The 24,796-nt window shown below is 39.7% G+C and overlaps 1 protein-coding gene and 1 long non-coding RNA gene across 2 annotated transcripts in view; both read right to left on the reverse strand.

Annotated features, from left to right (window-relative positions):
- The window catches only part of LOC134801742 (uncharacterized), a 76,294-nt gene that overhangs the window by 32,872 nt on the left and 18,626 nt on the right, over window positions 1-24,796 (reverse strand). Inside the window, exons 16-29 of the mRNA XM_063774339.1 lie at window positions 24,397-24,542; window positions 22,254-22,390; window positions 20,659-20,795; window positions 19,102-19,234; window positions 15,981-16,098; window positions 15,140-15,256; window positions 14,335-14,466; window positions 13,749-13,827; window positions 13,514-13,644; window positions 11,854-12,011; window positions 10,263-10,320; window positions 4,062-4,186; window positions 3,166-3,323; window positions 1,150-1,276 (exon numbers count right to left, since the gene is read on the reverse strand). Coding sequence (XP_063630409.1) covers window positions 1,150-1,276; window positions 3,166-3,323; window positions 4,062-4,186; window positions 10,263-10,320; window positions 11,854-12,011; window positions 13,514-13,644; window positions 13,749-13,827; window positions 14,335-14,466; window positions 15,140-15,256; window positions 15,981-16,098; window positions 19,102-19,234; window positions 20,659-20,795; window positions 22,254-22,390; window positions 24,397-24,542 — 1,756 coding nt within the window. The remainder of the gene's footprint in view (window positions 1-1,149; window positions 1,277-3,165; window positions 3,324-4,061; window positions 4,187-10,262; window positions 10,321-11,853; window positions 12,012-13,513; window positions 13,645-13,748; window positions 13,828-14,334; window positions 14,467-15,139; window positions 15,257-15,980; window positions 16,099-19,101; window positions 19,235-20,658; window positions 20,796-22,253; window positions 22,391-24,396; window positions 24,543-24,796) is intronic.
- LOC134801906 (uncharacterized) lies at window positions 16,220-16,594 on the reverse strand. Its single transcript, XR_010145732.1, has 2 exons — window positions 16,529-16,594; window positions 16,220-16,365 (listed from the first exon to the last, which is right to left on the reverse strand). It is a non-coding gene; the product is annotated as an uncharacterized LOC134801906 (long non-coding RNA).

Below are 24,796 nucleotides of genomic sequence, written 5' to 3' on the forward strand. Positions count from 1 at the left end.
ATCTATTAGACATCACCAAGATACGATAACGATATGTTTAAGATCTAACCTGTCAAATTTGACATTTGCGCGATTCTGGAGATACTGTTGAACGATTTCCACAGGATATGACTTAGAGATCCAATTCACATCTAATAGATATCTTACTCTATCTAACGTAAAAGTGACAATGGTTGCCCGAATTGCGCTGCAAAAGAGAACTAGTTCATATCTAAACTATAACGTATTTAGAATGGATCTAGTACAAGTCGTGTCTTGTGAATATCTTGAAGTTCGAATACGGCAGTTTGTCTTATTTATCAGACCGCGGCGTAATGAGCTCGATTTTATATGTCTTATCAGTCTTATACATATATCAGTTTATGGCGGTTAAAATGTTAACCTTTTAAGTCGTTAAACGTCATATTTTGTACTGATGGCACATCTAAATTGAGTTAACCGTTTACGGTCAAAATTTAAAAAAAAAAACGATACCAGATCGCCTCCTTGAAGTAATAAAAATTTTCTAGCAAATGATCTCAATTTTGCAAATTCTCTCAAATGATTTTCAACGGAGAAATGTTATTAACTCTGTATTGGAGTTTATGTACGATGAGGAGGGCGCCGTGGTGGAACGTCATCGATCCCAGTGCGCCCTCACGAACGGCAAAGAGAGAGAAACGCCGGAGTGCGAGTGGGTAGGGCAATCTTCCCCCCTCTCGGGGAAACTCCCCCCTTAGAGGGGAAAGGAGCGGCGAGTCCCACACACCGTGCGTAAACGCAATCCCAATCCGTCCGTCCCATCCGTCAAAAAAAAAGTTGTGGGACGCTGGGACGTAACATATGATAGGACGAGTTATAATTGATACTTCATGCATGTAAGGGTCAAAGGTCCTTGTTGTTACTCTTCTTCTTCTTTGCCCTTATACTCTTTGCAGAGTGTCGTAGTCAACTGCTGAGGCACAGATGTTGCTTGCCGCCGTTTTCCGCGGTTCGAGGTCATTCTGGCAAATGCGTTCAGGGGCCCGTTTCTCAAAAGCTTGTAACTTGTAATACAGCGTCACTTTTTGACAGCTTTACTTAGAAAGTACTTTACTTGTATTATAAATTACAAGCTTTTGAAAAACGGGCCCCAGGGGTCCTTCCATGGCAGATTTTTTTGGTACGTACACTATTATAATGTCACGGCGCTCCACGAAGCTGGTGAGCATGTCCAGGGTCCCGGGCAGCCGGTACAGCTGCAGCAACCTGTTCAGCATCAGGACCTGCTTCATGGCAGTCACTTGGTACAGGTCGCCTGTAACAATAGCTCATATTTGACGGAGTCAATCAAATTAGGGTGAATAAAATTATTGGCCACTACATAGTAATTGGCCTATCCTAACTAATCAGAAAGAAACAAGCCAAAATAAATCATTCGACGAAACCGTCTAGACCAGTGGTGGGCAAAGTAAGGCCCGCGAATGGATTTTATCCGGCCCGCCGCCGGTCCTATGAAATAATTAGTATATGGGCTAATATGGCATTGGCCCACGATTATCACAAATCAAAATAAATTTTGGCTACAATTCTGGCCCTCCACTTAAATTTCCTAAACTTTCTGGCCCCCCATGAGGTAATTTGCCCACCACTGGTCTAGACAGGGCAATCGTACGGGGTGCGAGGGGTGGGTGGCGCGCACCTGCATACATCGCCATTATTAGTAGCTCGGTACTATTTACAGGGCTGGCGTGTCTTATTTGAAATGTGCCGTTTTTTGGGCAGTTGTGTAACGGTCTGTGACAACCCTGCTGTGTTCTTGTGCGGTGTCGGCATTTACGCAAATATCAAAGGCGTCGGTCCACTTCCACTGTTACTCTTAACACTGTATGTATGATATCGTCGGGTGACAAGCAAAAGTCACTAAGTACTATCAAAAAATTAAAGTAACAAAATGCACTTTATTACACTTAACACGGTTTATTGTCCAATAATTTCAATGGTGTTAGTGACTTTTGCTTGTCACCCGACGATATACCATGTAGGGTAGGGTGGTCTAAGACTGCGCGGTCGATAAGAATGCGCATACGTCATAACTTAGATTCAAAGTGAAGTTCGTGGCTAACTTCATCGTTGTTTTGAAGTGTAATGGCACCTGTTATTGCTCCAGGAATTAATTTAGTTTACTGTGAAAATACGACACTCTAGGTGAATTTGAAGTTTTTATCACATGTTGATCTTATTTTTCTTCAATTTAAATGTATTGTCACTAAATAGTCTTAAGTAAATTAAAAGATGAGATCTTGAATTTGCATCGCGTATGCGATTGCGCGTTTGAATGGGAGTCGCTAGTTCACGTCATTTTGCATAGGTGGCGTTATCAGTATGCTTTAGTAAAAAATGAAGGAATGTGTAAGAATGCGCATGGTACAACCGTGTAAAAATGCGCGCGCAGTCTTGCACATCCATTACCACATGAATGTGAAAAACGGCTCAGAAATAACCCAGGAAGAACTATTACTGTATTCCAAATGTGTAAAACCTTCACACCAGCTTGTCTCAAAGCTACAAACCCCGCAGGTGATGCTGAAAATTTAAAACTACAGGAATATCGCCTTATAAGCCTGAGGTATTCACTGAAGCTGATTTCTTGGCTAATTCTGTAACCGATATTATAGAACGATATAACGAGGCTAATTTTGCTGAAGGCAAAGAGACACATCAAGCGCAATCTACAAGCCAAGATATGTTGTTGTAAATCATGTTGACCCTCTTGGACATGCCCGTGATGTGGCGAGATCTATAAAGACCCTATTACTGAAGACTGGATTGCGTGCATCGCTTGTAATGAATGGTGGCATAAACAATGCGCAGCGTACACGGGTGCTGCCGCCTTTGCTTGTGACTTATGTAAATAATTATAACCTTTTTGGGTCTCGCGTATTCTTACCCTACCCGCGCAGTCTTACAAATTTTGCTGCGCATTCTTACAACACAGGTAGCGTAAGAATGCGCATATCTCATTTTTCAATTATGCTCCAATATATCAAGATCGGTTGATCTCATTTACAAAGAGTGTTTAAAATTATGTTGTCTTGTTATTCGGGAAGAAAATAACAAAAGTTGATTTCATTTATACCGTTTGTTTTTATTTTATCACGTCTCAAACCTTAAGTGCGCAGTCTTAGACCACCCTACCCTACTCACCGTAAGAATACTTCATGGACACTTCCAGATCTTCCAGAGGTAGGCAGCCGAGCAGGTCCAACATGAAAGCGCCCCGCAGATAATGAGCGGCGGTGTTCGCGGGATGGTACACCAGGATGCCTTTCTCGTCAAAGAACCCGACGAACAGGCGGAAGATTCTGTAAAATGGTTGTGAGTGTGGGTCAAACCGTGAAATGGATGTGGGTGAATCAACTACTTTAGGTTCGTCGACCATTTAGACTCCATACAACCAGAGGTGAAGTTTAACATTGTTTTATTTTCTTTATTGGGGAAAAAACAGACAAATGCAGATAATACACAAAAAAAGGATATTGGTTTTTACATAATAAGTGCATTGCCTACATCCTGAGACAATTCCTACTAAGATTTATATACCAAGAATATTTATGTTGCTTTGTCATCGGATTGAGGTAGGTACCTATAACATGTGTGGTATAATAGATACTCAACTAATATTGGTACACTGGCGATAATAATAGTAATTACAGTGCTAACAAGATTCAATCACATACCATTCAAGAAGCGAAATGAGGAACTACACATATATTATGATAAATATAGGGCTAAGCTTATATTGGGCCAAAAAAAATAGTTAAGATGAAACAAAGTTTATGGAAGTTGAGACGTATGAGACATTTGAGACGAAAGACATGAGAGACACGGGAAAATGAAAGCCCTTACAGCCCACTAGCCTACTGCTAACAGCGGCATAGCGTGAACCAATCTAGCCGTGGGCGAAAACCACATCTGCGAGGCTCTTTTCAATGACTTTTCCCAAGTTAATAAAAATGACTTTGCGAGGCCCCCCTAAGTGCGAGGCCGTGGGCGAAGGCCCCATTCGCCCACGCCTAGCTACGCCACTGACTGCTACTTACACGTCGCCATAGGCCGACAGGTCGAGTATAATCGCCACGTAGTACAACGCGGGGAACTGCAGTACCATATACGTGTAGCACGGGAAGACGAACGTGCCTGCGACTGCGCAGAACGAGCGACAAACCTGTTGGTTGGAGACAACAACATCACTACACCTTAAAATAAAACAAAGTCCCCCGCCGCGTCTGTCTGTTGGTGTGTTTGTAAGTTTGTTCGCGATAAACTCAAAAACTACTGAACGGATTTTCATGCGGTTTTCACCTATCAATAGAGTGATTCTTGCGGAAGCGGAAGGTTTAAGTGTATAATTTGTTAACCCGTGCGAAGCTAGGGAGGGTCGCTAGTTATAATATTATGCGACAATTGTGAAAGATAAAGTAGCCAAATAATATATAATATTTCATAAAAGACAAACACTTTACTATTGGCCTACTAAACCCCGGCTCGCTTGGAACACGCCACGAGGAATTCCTTGTAGCGCTTGAACGCCATTCGGTTGACATCATGGCAATAAACGAGACTTGGCTTCAGACAGGACAAGAGGCGCGCGCGCCGGCTCCGGCGGGCTACCGGTTACGGCACGTGCCGCGCCCTTCCGGGGTTCGCGCGCGCGGTGGCGGGGTTGGTTTCTACATACGACAAGGTATCTGTGCTCGTCAGCTCGATCCGCCCCACACACCTCTAGTTGAGCAAATGTGGCTTAGAGTAACTCTTAATGGACTTAAATACGCCATTGGTACCGCATATCGTCCGCCCTGGCTCAATGTAGATACCTTTTTAGATGCCTTGACTGAATCTCTCGGTTCGCTTTCTGCTTTCGATCATGTAATCCTTATGGGCGATTTTAATATTAATATACTCTCCTCAAATGAACCTAATACTAAAAAGCTTCTAGGGTTTCTACATTACATGAATTTAGAGCAATATATAACACAACCCACCCATTTCACTGACCATTCAGAAACGCTTATAGACCTTATCTGCAGCAATAGTAAACTTTCTCAAGTTTGTGTAGACTACATCCCTGACCTCGGTAACCACGCGTTTATCTCATGAAATGTGCATGTCAAAAAACCTAAGCCATGTCGTTCGTGGATTTGTTATAGACCCCTGAAAAATATTTGCCTTAAAGAATTTAATGCGTACGTCGAAAAAATTGTATGGGAAAGATTACTAAGTAATAATATTGATGAGTCACTGGCATTATTTAACACTTATATCATCTATATCTTTGATAACTTTGCTCCCGTAAAATCAACTCTTTTAAAAAATCAAACTCTTCCTTGGATAACACCAACTGTCAAAGAAATGATGAAGCTTAGAGATGAAGCGCATGCTAAAAGCCGCAAGACAGGGTTAGACTCTCATAAACTGTACTACAAAACTTTAAAAAGTACTGTTAATCAAGCCATGTTCACAGAAAAGCAGGCTTATTTTAATGAAAAAATCAACAAAATCTCTAACGACTCTCGTAAACTATGGAAAAATATAAAACACAGTATTGCCGATTTCAATAGTAAAGAATGTACTCTACCTTGTTTCTTTGATGATCCTAATTTAATAAACAATCACTTTCTAAATATTCCTAAGACCAATGTTACTTTATCTGATCTTACATACTTTGAATATAATCGTTTTGGTTCTGCAACTTTTAGTTTTAAAACAGTTGATGAGAATACGGTCTCTAAAATCATCACCAATATCTCATCGAACGCTCTCGGTACAGATGAAATCTCGCGTGACATGATTCTTCTGACACTTCCACGCACATTAGGGCTAATTACTGCTTTAATAAATCAGTCTATCCTTTCCGGAGTATTTCCTGATGCCTGGAAAGTAGCTCTAATAAAACCTATCCCCAAAAAAAGTAACCCATGTGAATTTAAAGATCTCCGACCTATTAGCATTTTGCCATTTTTGTCAAAAGTTCTAGAGAAAGCTGTTTGCCTACAAGTAACAGAGTTCCTTGAGGCTAACTGCATTTTGCCGTCAAAACAATCAGGTTTTAGGTCTGGACATAGTACCTCAACTGCCCTGCTAGATGTTGTTGATGACATCCTGACTGAGATTGACTCTGGAAACGGAACAATTATGGTACTACTTGATTTTTCTCGTGCTTTTGACACAATTGACCATAACTTGTTAATCTCTAAACTTACCTACTACGGTTTCGATATGCTAGCACTGAAATGGTTCTCTAGCTATCTAAGTGGTCGCCTTCAAATAACAAAACTAAGCAATAAAAATGGTACCAGTAGGATTTCCGAATCTTCACTCGTCTCTCGTGGCGTTCCACAGGGTTCGATATTGGGTCCATTATTGTATATTCTATATAGCGCTGACATAGTAAATTCCATCCAAAATTGCCGATATCACATTTATGCCGATGACCTCCAAGTATATCTCCCACTTAAGCCAGACCAAATTTCCCACGCAGTAAATAGCATAAATGATGACTTGTCTCGATTAGTTCAATGGTCCAGTAGAAACAGTTTATTTTTAAACCCCTTAAAATCTAAATTTCTCATATTAGGTTCTGAAAAGCAACGGCGTCAAATTAAAAATTGTAATCCGATTATTAAAATAGGCGTTGACTGCATTGAACAAGTTCAAGAAGCTCGAAACTTGGGTGTACTTATGGATGGTAATTTAAGATTTCACAATCATGTTTTAGAAACGTCCAGAAGCTGTTTTTACCGACTCACAATATTGTACCGTATTCGTAAATATTTAAGTATCGATGTTCGAATTTATTTATGTGAATCTCTAATCCTCTCTAGACTTAACTACGCGGATACTGTCATAGGTGGTTGTTTGTTGGCCCAAACCAAGAAACTAATACAGCGTGTGCAGAATGCTTGTGCCCGATTCTGCTTTCACATACCACCAAGAACTCATGTGACACCTTTCCTAAATAGTAGTGATTTAATGAACATGGAGTCACGACGCGCACTGCATTTCGCTTGTTTGCTTTTTGGCATTGTGAAGACTTTAACACCCCAATATTTAATAGCTAAGTTACAATTTTCTCAACGTCATGTCAGAGGTGCTAGTCGTCTTGCTTGTCCTCGGCACAATACATCTGCATTTCGTGGCAGTTTCAAGTACTCTGCCACGAAATGCTGGAACAATATACCGCCACCTATACGCAATTCTACATCTGTTCATACATTTAAAATTAAGTACAAAAAACACATTCTGAATTTGCAAAAAATGTTATAAAATTAAATGCCGATGCTAAATCTCTTATGAATATTATTGTAGTATTTTTTAATGTTTTTGTAAAATTGTTTTTGCTATTCTTAACGACGGTGTGATAGTTTGTCCAGCGCTTTAGTAAAGGTAATGCTCTAAAAATGTGGCTAATCATCTCTGTTCCCACTTTAAGTTCCTGTCTTTGAAAGAATTGTAATTTTGTTTTATACCGGCCATTATTATTTTATACATTTGTTTTTGCTATTGTTTAATTAATTATTTTTATAAGTTCAAGGGTCCACTGAAAATCAGCGTCGTTGCACTGAGTGCTCCGACACATGCTGAGTGGTATCCTCTTTGAAACAAACAATTACATTAACCTACGTTATATGTTTGTCTGTATAAATTTTAAGATGTGTTGTTTCAAATAAATTATTTTCTATTCTATTCTATTCTTCTATCCAAATGCCAACAAATCTTGGTTGGTAAGGCATAGTATCTCCTTCTCCTAAATCCAGAATTGGATATCGTCGGTATACTTCTAAAACATGATAACTACCTGAAACATAGTTTCGAGAAAACGCGAGTTGAAAGTTTGATCCTCAAATAAGGTAATTTGGAAACGCGTTTTGACAAATTTACTTTGACACATAAAATATTTGGATATTAATATTGTCTATAAATTGATAAAAGTGATATTTTTAAACCGAAAAATATAAAATATTGGCCGACAAAAACATGGCATGTGTTAGTTATCATGTTTTACCTGTATAAAAAATGGACTGATTTTTGTGTATTTGTTTATAATTATATAAAAAATAATTACATATAATTTAAAAAAATACAGTGATAAAAAATACTAGTTCACAGGGCATTATAAGCAAATTCTAAAAACTAACGTAGAAATAAAAAGTAATAAATTACATGCAACATGTTATTATTATTTACAGGTAAACAGTTATAACTGATTCTAATTTTTTTTCCCTCCTTTATTGAAGAAACATATGACAATACACTCCTTATAACTAAATTACTTCAAAAAATTATGATAGGTACTGATTTTGTTAGCGTTTACCGAGCATATTTAAATCTGTGTTAAGTGAATTTAATATTATCTAGTTGTATAATAGATTGCGTATTGAAAGAAATGTCTACAGGTAAATGGGTAATTCTTATTCTTATGCATTTTTTGTGTAACACGTAAGAATAGCATTTATTTTTGTGAAAATAAGTAAAGTCTATATCAACTTACCAATTATACTTAGCAATTTACCTCTAGTTTTAGGTCAACCTAAATGTATTGTCCTAAGAGTATTAGAAACAAATAAAAAAAAAATACAAGTGCGAAATGTCACGGACCGTGTAGTGTGACTTCCCCAGATTTAGTGATATTTGTTTTTTTTTTTGAAAAAATATGAAGTGTTTTTGCAATAATTTATATCAAATATGATACACTAATCCTTGTTCTACAACACTGTTTAATTTTTTTATGGATTTATAACAACTTTATATAATTTTAAACAACATACATTTTGTGATTCGTTTTCGCGTCACCACCGCGCGTGGTAATATAAACATGCGGTACTCGGTAGAAAATTATCTTTATTACTGGCAGCCTTATTAAAGTTTTTTTAGAACAGCAACACCGTGTTGTTGTCAGGTTTACAAATGGCTGAAGGGAGAAGTTTTGTCGAAAATTATTTATTTGTGTTCATTTGAAAAAACGGTCAACCTTAACGCGTCACCGCCGTGTTAGAGTTTTAAAAGTAAGTTGCAGTTTCACGTTATTGTTTGTAATATAAGATATACCTCAGACATTGCAGATTAAGCTAATTATTTAACATGTGCAAAATCAAAGGAAATGTTTATGTAATATCGAACATGTCCCAAATTATCACGACCGTGGCCTCAAAACATCTGTCACCGCCACGGACTTTTCAGTCCACGTTCGTGACATATAGACACGTGGTCGTGTCATTCTTAATTCGTTTGATTAATTTAGAGGCACATGCACTTTTCAGAAATGCATTTTTATTAGCTACAGATCATTTTTTATTATTGCCCGACTACCAAAGCAAAAAAAATGTTTTTAGCTTGTATCACTTGTATGTATGTATGTATGATGTGTATCAAATTCTTTGTCACGCTCTACTGCCTTTATAGTTTTACGGATTGCAACGTCTGAGCTGTTATTAGGTTTGTCGTAGTCATAGGAGTGACTTAGGCTATGTTAACATAACTATATAAATAAAAATAGCCGAGTTGGCCTACAAAATGCCGAAATGTCACGACTGAGGGACACTTTGTCACAACCGTGTTTATGTACTCATTTTATTTACCTTTCCTGAGGGTATTAAGCTTGACCATATGAATCAAAAAATTGCTTTTTGTATGTACTTTTGATACGTGTAATAATATGTGAAAAATAAAAACGTTTAAGAAAAAAAAATTTTTTGGACACAATTTAAGAATCACCCAAATAGTTATGTATAATGTTATAATATTTCACCAGTTGCTATAACTAGGTTCTTAATTATAGGTAGGTACATCCAGGCAAAACATGTTAACGTATATTTTACGTGACCAGTTTGAGATATGTTGTTTTAAATACCCTTATTATTTTTTCCTGTCTGTTAGTACTTTTTTACACTCTATAACGTTGTAAATAATAAACATAAATAAAAAATGACACATTTATATTTAAAACAATTAAATGTGAACAAAACTGTAAAAACAACTCATTTTTGACCAATTTGTCAGTTACCATGTTTTGGAAGTATACCGACGATATGATGGTCGTTCTTGTCTACATGATAGCGTGATAAATTGGTATTCGTCACTTTCTATCCCGCGGTGTTAAAAAGTGACAGTTCTTTTATCACGTGGATAAACCCATCCATAATACGCTTGCCGATTTCCTTTTGAAAGAACAAAATTAAATTAAATTCGAACTATAATGGAACTAAAAATAACTGCAAAAATGACTGGGTCTTAGAAGGTTTTACCTCGTAGCGAGTGAGCAGGGTGCTGTCCGGCCGGAACGTGAAACGAGGGAACACGTTTCTGAAACAGTCGATTGTATAAAATAAGTTTTTGGCAAAATTTACATTTTTGGTACAAGCTTTTGTCGCTGACTGTACTTTTCTTTCCACAGGCAACTAATACTCATCGAGACAATTCTAAAAACCCCAACTACAGTTAGGTTGCGTTGTTTTATCACAGATTTCGTATGGCCACCTCCTGTCTCCATCATCAGATCAGCTCGATGGTACCATAATATTGCATTGTCACCCGACTTACACAACGTATACAAATTTTCATCTTCATCGAAAACCGGGAAGTGGGTCAAATTTAACTTGCAAGATTTGACCCGTACAAACATAGGTACATTGCAAGTTAATAAAAAGCTTGTAATTAAGTACTGCTAGCTGAAATTAAGTGTTGCGATGTTCATTATACCTACACGTAGAAATTACTAAAAGTATGACTTTCTCGAACATAATTTGAATTGAACACTAAGCTAATCATCATCAGTCATGCCATAGTCTAATAAAACATGGTCTTCCACTCCCAGAGTGACACGGGCCTACGTCACAACAACATGGCCGCTATATATAGCGCTATCGCATATTATCATATAGCGCTGTCGCATGATGACGTAGGCCCGTGTCAGTTAGGTGACCTAGAAAAGACGGGAATGGAGTACCAGGCGGAGTATAATATTATACCATGAGTCATGCTACTTCAGTCAACCTCAGTATTTTTTGTACCGATACTGACTGAAATAGCAAGACACGTTCGTAACTTCGTACGTTTCCGTGAAAATACGATGGAAAATAATTAAGCCCTACATCTGTAGATACCTACTGGAATTCGGCCCACCCAAGCCCAAGTTTGTTTTGTAGAGCGAGTGACCAAAATGCGTGAGTTAAAGTTAAATCATATAATTACAATTAGTTTTGTGTTAATATGATCAAGACAGTTTATTAGACAGTCACGTCTGAATAAGCGAGGCCGCAAAAAGTATACTAGGGAGCGGAGTCGAACAAATCTTATTTTCTCTTACAAGGGGGAGAGAGGGGGTTTTCATAGTTCTTACGTAAGATCACAAAGATGCGATTTTTTTTTTCTATGAAATTAGACGTTTAAATTAAATTAAATTAAATTAAATTAAATAAATTAAATATTCCTTTATTTCAGACCTGTGGCCCATAAAAGTTGTAAAACAGGCCTGTCGTGAGTTTAACATTTTTTCCCCATCACAAAAAGTGCACAGCGCCGCTAAAGAAGTTTTCACTTCAATAATACTTCATCACTCTATTCTATGAAACACGGTGCAGAGTTAGCTTAAACGGGCTCCAGTACCTCTGTAGGTACATAAAAACATTCCAAAAATGTTTTTTGTTTTGAAAAATAAACAGCGAAAACCGAAACCGAACCGAAAGTGTACTCATTGTTTCCTTTAGATTCTTACGTAATATAGGGGGAGCGGGTCAGCCTATTCTTATTTTTTCTTACATACTTACCTAGGGGAGGGAGGGAGTCAAAAGTTGCAAAAATCGTCTTACGTAATAAATGAATGGCCCTAAAAGTCACCTTAAAATAGAAAAGAAGCCAAACTTTCTGAACGGCTGGAGGAAGGCGGAGTCCTTCTCGTGTTTCCTGCGCAGTTTGAAGCGTTCCCTATTCGGCACGGGGGGCGGCGGCTGGTACGCGGAGAACGGCTCGCGAGGAATCAGCAGCCGGTTGTATTCCTAAATACAAACATTACAATTTCTTATATTAAACGGCCTCCTAGCCTAGTCGGTTGTGACCCTGCCTACGAAGCAGGACGTCCCGGGTTCGAATCCTGGTAAGGGCATTTATTGGTGTGTTCATCACAAGTATTTGTTCCTGAGTTATGGATGTTTTATATGTATATAAGTATATTATATATATCGTCGTCTAGTATCCACAACACAAGCCTTATTGAGTTTACTGTGGGACTAGGTCGATTTGTGTAAAATTGTCCTATAATATTTATTTAATTATTAAAAGGAACAAGTGAAAAATTCCACGAATTTAGGACCCTTTCGGACTCAATCTTAACCAACTGACTACTAATGAAACTTATCAGAAGCATGCGAATCTTTCCATTCCTTCCTTTTTGAGACGCACTGCCACATTTATTTACGATAAGAATGTTCTATCCGTAGTCCCAAGTTACATTGAGAATTCACCAGTAACAATGTGCCTACACCACTAAACAATTTTTAGGGTTCCGTACCCAAAGGGTAAAACGGGACCCTATTACTAAGACTTCGCTGTCCGTCCGTCCGTCCGTCCGTCCGTCCGTCCGTCCGTCTGTCACCAGGCTGTATCTCACGAACCGTGATAGCTAGACAGTTGAAATTTTCACAGATGATGTATTTCTGTTGCCGCTATAACAACAAATACTAAAAACAGAATAAAATAAAGATTTAAATGGGGCTCCCATACAACAAACGTGATTTTTGACCAAAGTTAAGCAACGTCGGGAGTGGTCAGTATTTGGATGGGTGACCGTTTTTTTTTTTGCTTTTTTTTGTTTTTTTTTTGCATTATGATACGGAACCCTTCGTGCGCGAGTCCGACTCGCACTTGCCCGGTTTTATTTATTTAGCAGATACGTCTGCCTTATAATTCAGCATATATTTATACGTCCCACTGTTGAGCACAGGCCTCCTCTCATGCACGAGAGGGCTTGGGCTATAGTCCCCACGCTAGCCCAATGCGGATTGGGGACTTCACATACCCTTTGAATTTCTTCGCAGATGTATGCAGGTTTCCTCACGATGTTTTCCTTCACCGAAAAGCTAGTGGTTTATATCAAAACGATATTTCGTACATAAGTTCTGAAAAACTCATTGGTACGAGCCAGGATTTGAACCCGCGACCTCCGGATTGAAAGTCGAGCGTCATATCCACTCGGCCACCACACCGCTTTCGCGTCTGCCTTAATTGTTTTATATTAAAGGATAAAAATCACTAATGATACTCTATGGACGAATTTTATAGGGCCGAGAGTCGGTTAATTCTTTCTTATTATTCATAAAACAAAATACTAATTCCTTTAAGAAAGTTTGTCGCTTTGAGATTGAGACACCGCCTTTAGAAAGTTCAATAAATTCCTTCACTACAGGGCTTCTATTTTATGCAATTCAAGACTTCGTCTTCGGGTTAGTTGTCCTTTAAATACCTAGAAGCGCAAAATATTAAAAATAAGAAGCTTGCTCACTTCTTGTTCTTTAGCAAAGTTGATGGCGTCTTTTATCTGAGGCACCTCTAGCGCCTGCAACAGATACTTTCTAGAGATGGCGAATACTAGCACGTGCGTCGTCGTCCGTACGGTATAGAAAGCTGGGAAACCTGAAATAATAATACTGGCCTCGTAAATATATTAAAACATAACACCAATGGTATACAGTCAACGGAAACAATATACCAAGGAGGTAAATAGAAAAAACACTTACGAAATATACATTCGAGTACTCCGAAATGACTTTTTGTGATCAACGTGCCAACCACTTCTTTCGTATCGGGGTTTAAAACCTGAAAGACAAGCCAACAACATTAAATAGCTTGATATACAGGTTGATATATAGGATAAGGAATAAGTATAAAAGAGGAAGCCTGAAAGTTGCACCCATAGTAGAAAAAGTAAGAGCGAATCGCCAGCTAGCATGGTACGGGCATGTGAAATGCGGAGGGATGAAAGTCATGTGGCGAGAAAGGTATTACGAGACGAGGGCTGTAAGGGTGGAATCACATCTGTCAGCATCGAGCCGCATTTTATATATGAGAAATTGCTCGTTAGTATGAAGATACGTACGCATCGGAAAGCTGAAAGCATGCGTACGCATCTTCATACTAACGAGCAATTTCTCATATATAAAATGCGGCTCGATGCTGACAGATGTGATTCCACCCTAACGGGAGAGGAAAACCGAGGAAAAGTTGGATGGACTGTGTGAGAGATGATATGAAACAAACGCGAGTGAATGAAGATATGACGGGCGAAAGGTATGGAAGAAAAAGATATGCTGCGCCGACCCCAACCTCGCAGAAGCCCTTCTTGATGATGAACATCTCTGTGCTGATGTCTCCAGTATTCAGCAGGATCTCGTTCGGTGCGCAGTAGAATATGCGCGCGTTGGATGACACATTTTTTAAGTCTTCGTTGTTTAGTAGCTGGGGAGTCGACAAAAGCTCTGGCTAAATAATAAGTCCGGCATTCTAGAAGCCAACCATCAAGCCAGGCGCTGTTGGGTATAGCTTCTAAATCTCGAATTCTATAGGCTCTAATTCCGGCTTTAATATTACCAAAGAGAATATGGTGCCATCTTTTCGAGTGATGGCGCCATACCTTTGGCCTACTCTCGAGTAGATGGCGATACTTTTTGACATTTAACCAATTTAACACATATCAATGAAAAAATAAGGGTCAAAGTCAAATGGCGTTCTAAAAGTGTTAATAATTTGTGTCGAAAGATGGCAATAAATTTACTGACTACATAATTTACTTTGACAATATTCCTCTAGTCTCTAATCTAAATTCTCTTTGATATTACTTAAATTATTTTCTGTTTTTGTAAATATTGCCTGTTTTTACAATATGTGCAGGCCTGAATGCATACTGAATGCACGGATTTCGTTCATCTTGTAACATTTTGATAATAACTGTGTTCTAAACAAATCGATTCTTTGAACTTTGCGTTTGTGACTTATGCGTTTGAAATTTAACGATTGCTTTTCAGGAAACATCGTAATTAAATCGGTATATGGTATATCTGTAAATATATTCAAAAGTGTTAAGGTCTCACTGCATTGAGGCTAGCCTGGAGACGAGGGTGATTGAACAGACCTTCATGAACGGTATGCACAGCATGAATTTGCTCCGCTGGCGGGCCAGGATGTCTTGGTACACGTGGGGAGGCAGGTCGTAGAACACAGAGCTCTGCTTCGATGTCATCGAGTACGCCTGTGCGAGAAACAAACAACAATGGATGCTGTTTAGCAAAAATTGTATCAACCTTCATTCATTTCGTCAACTTTTTGGGTTGCGTCTTGCCATGTAAAAGTGCAAAGTAGGCCCATTGGCTCCATAAATGATTGAAGAGTTGAGTTGCAAGACCTGGAGAAGTTGCCCCTGACTAGGCGAAGCTACTAATTTAAAATACCTTTATTCTGCCTTTGGGGCTGACCATAAATTACGTCATCTAGTTATGACGATTTTTGCCTCCCCCCCCCTCTTAAAATCATCCAAAAATCATGCTTCGAATGACCCCGTTTCCTCCTACGTCATGCTACCATCATCCGATGTCCAGACCCCCCCCCCATTTTGAAATGACGTAATTTATGAATAGCCCCTTTACAGAATAGAATAGAATGTTTTTATTCGTAAACACACAGAAAACAAAAACACAAACAAACTTCAAAACTTCAAACTTTTTTATACATAAAAAAAGAACTGAGAATAAAGTGTCAGAAATGGCCTCATCTCAGCATGTTGCTGGCGACTTCCAGCGCTGATCTTCCGATGAGACCATAGAATATGAATTCCGATAGACCAAGCCGTTGAAGCGTGAGTTACGGTATTCCAACAGAGCTGCAGGCGTTCGATAAAATTTCTACACCTGCAACACCTGGAGAGTAAGCTGTGTTTATTACAAGTGTAGTATATGTGTGTGTTGTCTGTAACGTGCCTTCCTGGTGTCCCAGCAGAGCTGCAAATGCTCGAGGAAACGCTGCCGCAGCTGCAGCGGCACCTGGTGGCGGATGAGGAAGTTGCGCGCGTCTGCGATGCACGAGTCGAAGCTCTCTCTGAAACATGATACATTGTGAAAATAAAAATATATATAGGTACTTATACCCCTTTTACTTGAGCACTGCAATATCTATCTATTTCGTGGATGCATGGAGAAGGAAGAAATAGCCTCTCACGTGGTGTTGGAATGAAGCGGATTGGCCCCATACAGGGCAAAACATCTCCGATCCCCGAGAGACCTCCCCGAGGTCCTACTCAACATCAAAGGTTTGATAGGATTCCTCGAGGAGCTGGGCTGGCAGGACTAGCCCACCCTCCTTCTTCTTCCTCGCGTTATCCCGGCATTTTGCCACGGCTCATGGGAGCCTGATGGGGTCCGCTTGACAACTAATCCCATGATTTGACGTAGGCACTAGTTTTTACGAAAGCGACTGCCATCTGACCTTCCAACCCAGAGGGTAAACTAGGCCTTATTGACTAGCCCACCCCCTATCACGCAAAATAGGCGCAAGACGTCGAGTTGCGGAAAATCGCCCGAACTCAATAGACAATAAAATCTATTACTTTATGCAAAGAGAATAAAGTCTATAGAGACGGATTGTCAAAGTAAATTATGTAACCACTGTAAATTTACTGCCATCTTTCGACAGAACATAAAACTGTATGGTTCCATGTTTTCGAGCGATGGCGCCACAACCTTCAGCCTATGATCGAGTAGATGGCGTGAATATTAATATTTAAAAAGTTAACACATATCAGTTAAAGAATAAGGATCAAAATCAAATGGCGTTCAAACAGGTTTAATCTTCTGTCGAAAGATGGCAGTAAATGAACTGTAGCTACATAATTTACCATGACAGTAACTCTCTTCTTCAAATCCTCTTTGCTTTATGGATGCCTGAGAAAGGTTTAGAGGTTTAATCAAAGGTACTTTCTTATGAAGGAGAATTGAAAAATAAACTTGTAGGTATCGCTTTTACTTGAGCATTGTGTTTACTTGGTAGATTTAATTCTAAAAAAACCGGCCAAGTGCGAGTCGGACTCGCGTTCCAAGGGTTCCGTATATTACACAATTTTTAACAATCAGTGCCGGATTAAGATATGTTGATGCCCTAAGGATTTCTAGGTGCCCCCTCTCCCTCGGGTCATCAAAGATTACATTGATTTTTTGGTAAATTGAGAGAAGTTCATTGTCGCGTTACAGCTGAGAATGGAAATCAGTCACATCATTTTATCACGAAAATTGACAGTGCCGCAGCAGTAATGTTGCAACAGAGTACCTAATGCTGTTGCAGTCGCCACCCGAATGTCACCTTTATCATAGCTTAGAAAGTAATAGAAACGCGAGCGAAGCGAGCGCGGAAATTTTTCGATATAAAAACGCAATATGATAGACAGTTGTAAATTTTTACTTTTAGTATGGAAATCAGTCACATCATTTTATCACGGAAGTTGACAGTACTGCAGCAGTAACGTTGCAACAGAGTAATGTTGCTGCAGTCGCCACCCGAATGTCACCTTTATCATACCTTATAAAGTTATTGAAAACGCGAGCGAAGCGAGCGCGAAAATTTTTCGATATACAAACGCAATTTTACTTTTAGTCCCAACCAGGCGCGAATCCAGGATTTCATACAGAGAAGGGATGGGACAGTTTTCTATCAGCCTAGCTTCGCATAGGGCTCGATATTTCTTAGGCTTCGATATTCGAGGTTGTTTTCATGCATAAAATATGCAAGAAAGTAGAGCTTGGAATTGATGTGGCGAAGTGTGAGAAAGGCAGTAGGGGCCAGCTGCGAAAGAGGAAAGCTTGGATTTGGATCCACGCCCAAGTGTTATTAAGGCAGAAGGCCTCGCATAAGACCTAACGCCGAACCGCAAAAGAGTGGGTTGAAATCGAATCTATGCATGTAATCACGACTCTTCTACTGCTACCGATTGTTTCCCAAAGAATTACGCGCCATTATTTTTGCAAATTAGCTTTTGGACAGCTAAAAAAAATCGTGTGGTAAAAACGATGTGTCTGTCCCTAATTTTAAAATTTGTTCACCTTTTTCAACCTGGCATTTTGGTGCCCCTCCTGAACGTGGTGCCCTAAGCACGTGCTTGTTTTGCTTATTGGTTACAAAGTCTTTATTAATTCAACCATTAAAGTCGACGAGTACAAAAAACTTTAAGCTAGCTCTCAATTTAACATTTTTTTAAACATTATTTTTAATTTGACCTTACAATTACTCGTAAGTAGGTAAGACCGTTAAATATTTAAAATGATTATCTTATCAGAAAATTATCACCAATTACTCTAAGAAAACTACTACTCTAAGTAATCCGGCACTGTTAACAATGTATTTTTTATGTGAAACGTGAGTGAAATCTCTTTAAAAAATCCGTAGGGGTCGGATTAAAAACTGTAATTAAGTCCGACTCACGCTTGACTGTACATTTCTAATAGGTTTTCCTGTCATCTATAGGTATAGACCTATTTTATGTATTTTTTTCAATATTTTAGACCTAGTAGTTTCGGAGATAAGGGGGGGGGAATGGTCATTTTTTGCCTATTTTCTTGAATAACTTCTAAACTGTTGATTCGAAAATTATATAAAAAATATTTGAAATCCTTACAATAAGCTCTTTCATTTGATATGTAACATGATATAGTTTGAAAAAATTTTTTTTTTCATTTTTTCATTTACCCCCCAAAAGTGGCCCCCATGTTTAAAATTCATTTGTTTACGTTACATGTCCGTATTCGGGTCACAAAATTACATATGTGTACCAAATTTCAACTTGATTGGTCCAGTAGTTCCGGAGAAAATCGGCTGTGACAGACGGACAGACAGACAGACAGACAGACAGACAGACAGACGCACGAGTGATCCTATAAGGGTTCCGTTTTTTCCTTTTGAGGTACGGAACCCTAAAAAGGTTTGGAAATGTACTCCATCCCCTTTTCCCATTCCATAGCGGCCTCAGAGATAGCGGCAAATCGTTTTGACAGTTCGAAAAAAGATACTGATTTGACTAGTAGTCAAATACACCTTGTAGAAAGAGTGAAAAACCTGAAAGCGGTGGTGACCATGATGGTAGCGGAGTAGACGGCCTCGATACTGATACTCATTACGATGCATATCTCCAGCAGAATCGTAGTGTACATATTCAACGCAGAGTTTCCTTGCACCATCTCTATATGACCTGCACACACGCAAACCATCTATGAACTACTAACAGTACCATTCTTTAAAAAAAATCATTGACCTCATGACCAAATTAATGCTGCAATGGGGTTGGCCGGTCGAAGTATTTAGCAGATGGCGCCAGCATAGCTTGCCCTGTCAATCCCTAGAAATGTGTCAATTTTTTTTTTTTATGAAATGTAATGCCCTGATGGACGCCAGCCCATTAAGCCAAATCTCATAGAAAAAAAGGCAAGCTATGATGGCGCCATCTATGCAAACCTTTGACAGTTGCCAACCCCATTCATAACAAAAATAACGTACCGGCACAGAATAACTAATAGTACTACCGTACAGAAAATTCACTCGTTCACAAAATTCACATTTAGGTATAAAATTATACCTATACTCGCCGCCTGCACGCAAAATTGAAACTTATATACCTACGTAACCGCGCACGAACCGTGAATCTTCCTTGCGCGCCGCAGTTTTATGACCGAGCTGTGAGTGTCGGCACAGGGTTGAAACTTGACGAGTTTTTGTACCTATACCTACCGATTTATTATTTTTAAGATAAATATGGAGGAATTACAAACGTTGATTCTGTAAACATAATTTTTTTATCCAGAGATAGTACCTATGTCTGATTCTCACGGCAGTAGGTATGCCACAGCCGTATTCATTTGAAAAATTGTCGGTCAATTCCTAATATTGTTTCTGGGCAACCAATAATCATATTAAATTGGTCTAACGCGCTTTAGTTTTATGCAAACAAAACGAATCAATAAGTTATCGAATTTGATTAAGTACTTAGTATTTATGTTATGTTTTAAAGTTTAAATTCACCTTTCAATATCGTGCGGAATTTAAATAAATGTTATTTCTGCTTCCTTGCTCTTCCGTTTATTCAGACATCCGTAAACAGAACAATATGTTTTATACGGATTACGGATATTAGATCGAGATTTAGGTTTCGAAGCCATTGTGTGTTTTCAATTTTGCGCGAGCGCCACGTGACACGACTATCGTGCGAGCCGAGTGGCAGGCAGCCCACTGCCATACGCCGGCCCGCGCGGCGCGCCGGCCAAATATATAAATGTACCTAAAATGCGCAGTGACACCCCCCTGGTACCGGGAAGGACGCCTAACTACACGCTAACATAATATTATATACTTATTTTGGTGATTTGTGTCTATTATAATGAGATATTCTAAGCTACGAAGATATACATATACAGTATATATTTTTGGCCTATTAGGATTCAAGTTATTTTTGTTAAAAAAGGTTTGGTCTAAAACGTCAATGGCACGGAATGAAAAAAATACAAATGTCTGGGTACATTTGTATTTTTTTCATTCCCCTTGATCCTTTGGAAAACATTATAATTTGGACGTTTTTATCCGTCAGTGTTTTAGTTAGGGCAGCATATTTCAATGACTCACAGGTGAAGGTAAGTATCGACATGGCCCAATAGAGGCTAAAGAACAGGCGGTTTAATATGTTCTTGTACTCATCGTCCAGAGGAGCTTCCGTATAGAACGGCTCGTGGGTGAAGTTGTTGACTTGGCAGAAGCCGTATCTGTAAGAATACACCACATTGACGTATAATATCTAAGGACGGGCTAATGGGGCACTAAAATGGTACTAGTTCAGCGGTGTTACTCACGAATTCCAGCCAATAGTGCAGTCTAACGCAACTAGTTGCGAAATCGCGCGCGTGTTGCGAACTCATCAACCAATCGCGTTGTAGCGGTTTCACACCGCTGTACTAGCCCCTGTCATGCCTCATTATTATTGCCCGTAAAGACAGTCCTTAGATATCTGTCAATGAAACACCATGTGAAAGTTCTGAGGAGTTCCGCGAACATTGAGTCAGAATTTCGTTACGTCTAGCTACTAATGTAGTTCTTGGTTATTCCATCGTCGGTGCACCTTATTACAAAAGGCATAAGGTCCACCGATGTACAGTTAACAGTGTGATCGATGGTACCGTAATTTTGAGGTCGTGGCTCTTACCTACGTCTCAAGCTGGTTACTCTGCTTCAAAAGTGACATTGAAGTGTCTGGCTTGTGATGAGCGTGCCAAGGGGTTTGAGGCTCGGATACGTTTTCATTTGTTTTTAATCTTAACGCTGCGTCTTACGTAAGCGAACAACTCGCGAAAGCGACGCGGCGCGGCGCGGCGGGCCCAAGGCGTTCGCGTTCGCAACGAGATCGCCCACGTAGGACACTTCTATAGGTATCAAAGGATTGATCCACCCCGCGCCGCATCGTTTCGCTTCGCGTTCGCGTGTTGTTCGCCTACGTAGTACGCTGCGTAACGCCGCTTCGCACGCTCCGCTGGTCGCCCCGCTCAAGTCCGCTCAGTTTGAACACTAGGGCTGCTAGCAGTTGTAGTTAGCATTTCTTGTATGAAATAGGGAAAGTCAAGAGCAGAATAACAGTTTGTCAACCAGTAGCAGAGGACGCATTGCTGCACTGACGCAAGCCAGTAACACGCGAAGAACAGCAGCAACGAGCACACGAAGAAGAAGATGACGTTGGTGTGGAACCCGCACTCTTCCTCCAGGGTCTGGATCATGCGGATGACCTGGACAAAGCACAGGCCAACCAGCTTGAAGAGGCGAGTGCCCAATAGTGTGACATATAATACCCGTCGCAGAGGACGCATTGCTGCAGTGAAGCAAGGCCGTAACACGCGAAGAACACGAAGAAGAAGATGACGTTGGTGTGGTCCACGCACTCCTCCTCCAGGGTCTGGATCATGCGGATGACCTGGACAAAGCACAGGCCAACCAGCTTCAAGAGGCTAGTGCCCAGCAGTGTGACATATAATACCCGTCGCAGAGGACGCATTGCTGCACTGACGCAAGGCAGTAGCATGCGAAGAACAGCAGCAGCGCGACACGAAGAATCGGATGACATTGGTGTGGTCCACACACTCCTCCTCCAGAGTCTGGATCATGCGGATGACCTGGACAAAGCACAGGCCAACCAGCTTCAAGAGGCTAGTGCCCAGTATTGTGACATATAATACCCGTCGCAGAGGACGCATTGCTGCACTGACGCAAGGCAGTAACATGCGAAGAACAGCAGCAGCGCGCACACGAAGAAACGGATGACGTTGGTGTGGTCCACGCACTCCTCCTCCAGGGTCTGGATCATGCGGATTACCTGGACAGTCATAGATCAACCATCAGTTTTTCAGTGTACAAAACCGGACAGATCCATATAAGGCTGCTTTCGTAAAAACTAGAGCATAGCATATACGCGAAGGGATTTGTTGCCAAGCGGATCCTAGACTCTTAAGCGTCGTGGCAAAAAAAATCGGGCAATCGGGTTATTTGAGGCAGAATATATTCTGGGTCCAATGGGTCTATACATTTAGGTTCTTTGCTAAGTATATCTTGAGTCCGTCCGTCCATGGTTACGATAACCCCCTTAATCTCCTTATTCATAAAACTTAGCAACCTCTTACAAAACTCTGTTCTTGGTCTCTTTCTAATAAACAGAAATGTCAAAATAACGGATAGGGACCAACAATTATCAACAGTTTGTTAGATTCGACAGACGTTAATGAAAAACGCCCTAATAGCAAGACATGTTCGTACTTTTCCGTGAAAATACGAAGGAAAATAATTATGCACTTAAGAAAGAGCGCGGGCTCTCCTGATACAGGTATCATATATATAAAATTGAAAAACCAGAACGGGATAAAAAACGAGGGAAGAAGCGAGATGGCGCCTTACAAATTTCTAAAAAAGTTTTTGACACGTTTCTCGAATACGACGCACGTAGGTATGATAAGAAAAACCTGTTCAAATCAATTATCTACATATGGGAATAGAACTAGAGCATAAAAACTATCGCTCCCGATGCGTATTTAATTTACAATAAGGAAAATAAATTTTCATAACAATCTTCATTTTACGACATTGGCCATTTCTCGGCAACTCTCGGTTGCTTTCGTTTGGCGGTGCTACAGATTAGACCAAATAATCCGTAAGTTAAAGTAAACTAAATTATGTTTGTCATGTTGGTATACAGGTATTTCTGAGTTTTTTTACACGAAGTATAATAAAAAGTGCTGTCAACCTCAACCTTAGTCTATAGAGCCCATACGAGTGATTTATGTCATATATGACTTATCATTCTTATCAATCAAAGTAATTACTATATTATTATTATCAATTTGTATTTTGTTGTTTTAAATTTATTTTTGAGTTATATTATTCAGATTGACTTTCACGGCTTCGGCAAACATTGCCATTCGTCCGGGGAACGGGCTAAGAATGCTGAGATGGGCCAAAAATACAAAGTTGATAGTAAGTTATGTAGGTAGATTAAAGTGCATGTTCAGATATTATTGAGCGACCTGATAAACATAAGCAAATGTACAGTCAGCAGTCAGCCAAATATCGTAATATAATTTTGTTGCCATAGAAATAAGGATGTGGTCCGATATAGTGGCGAAATATTGAGAGACAAAAGCGGCTAAATTCAGCTCGGACACTTAGAGAGAATGGGAGAGGATCGTGCCGTGAAGAGAGCGCAGGTACTTGGGACAACAAAATGGGAGACGCCCGAGTGGACGTCCTAGGTACCGCTGAAACGACGTAGTTGCTCAAAACCTGCTCAACCTCGGCCATGGCGACTGGCGAGAGCTATCGCAAGACCGAGAGGACTAGACTACCTATGTTTGTATGAAAAACCGATTTAAGGGCGGTGGTCGTCCATATTCGTCTTAAGGCGAAAATTAATCTAATGAACGTTTTTGCAACTAGGCTTATAAGAACAAATAATAATTTTATCTTGAAACGAGTTTTAAATAAATACGTGTAGATGAAAAAATACAATCTTGCCTTTTATCAAATCACATAATTTTTTGACAAATTTGCGAATTGAGTTATCCAAATAACGGCTACAAATAAGAAATCCCTATCACAGTTTTAAACCATGGCAGGGTTGAATACATAATAATGTCGGTATTTAACTAAACATACGACGAACTCTTTATTTCATTTACGCGAGCGGAGCTGCGGGCCCCTCTAGTACAGTATATACTTACAAAGCCGACTCAAGTCTACATAATGTAGTGTATTTAAATATTTTTTATTTTCATTTTTCTGTAACGCCATAACCATAAGTGTATAAATAAACTAAAAGTAGGTAATACCTACCTTTGGAAACCTGAGGATCTTGTTGATGCCCCATAACTCTCCTTCCCACATGAAAGAGAAGATGGGTGCTGTAGCCACCACGTCTACTAGGAACCACGGGGACCGCACTTGCTTCGAGGCCGTCTCCATGAACGTTATAGGGACGCCTGCGTGTTAGAAAGAGTCATTGATAAGGGCTGATGCGATAGAATTGATAGAAAGAGATGATAGGTGCCGAAACTAGCACTTTAAAAAAAACATCGGAACCGCAGCTGCTTGTTATCGTGGTATCATCTCCATAAAGTTAACCAGAATCAAACTTCGGAAGTCGTGACAATATTCTTGACAACCGGAACCCTTATTATCTTTCTGGAAAACTGTTCGAATATAATAGACTTAAGGGCTAAATGAAAGCGATGGT

This window comes from Cydia splendana, chromosome 23 (genome assembly GCF_910591565.1).
Source record: "Cydia splendana chromosome 23, ilCydSple1.2, whole genome shotgun sequence".
NCBI lineage: Eukaryota > Metazoa > Arthropoda > Insecta > Lepidoptera > Tortricidae > Cydia > Cydia splendana.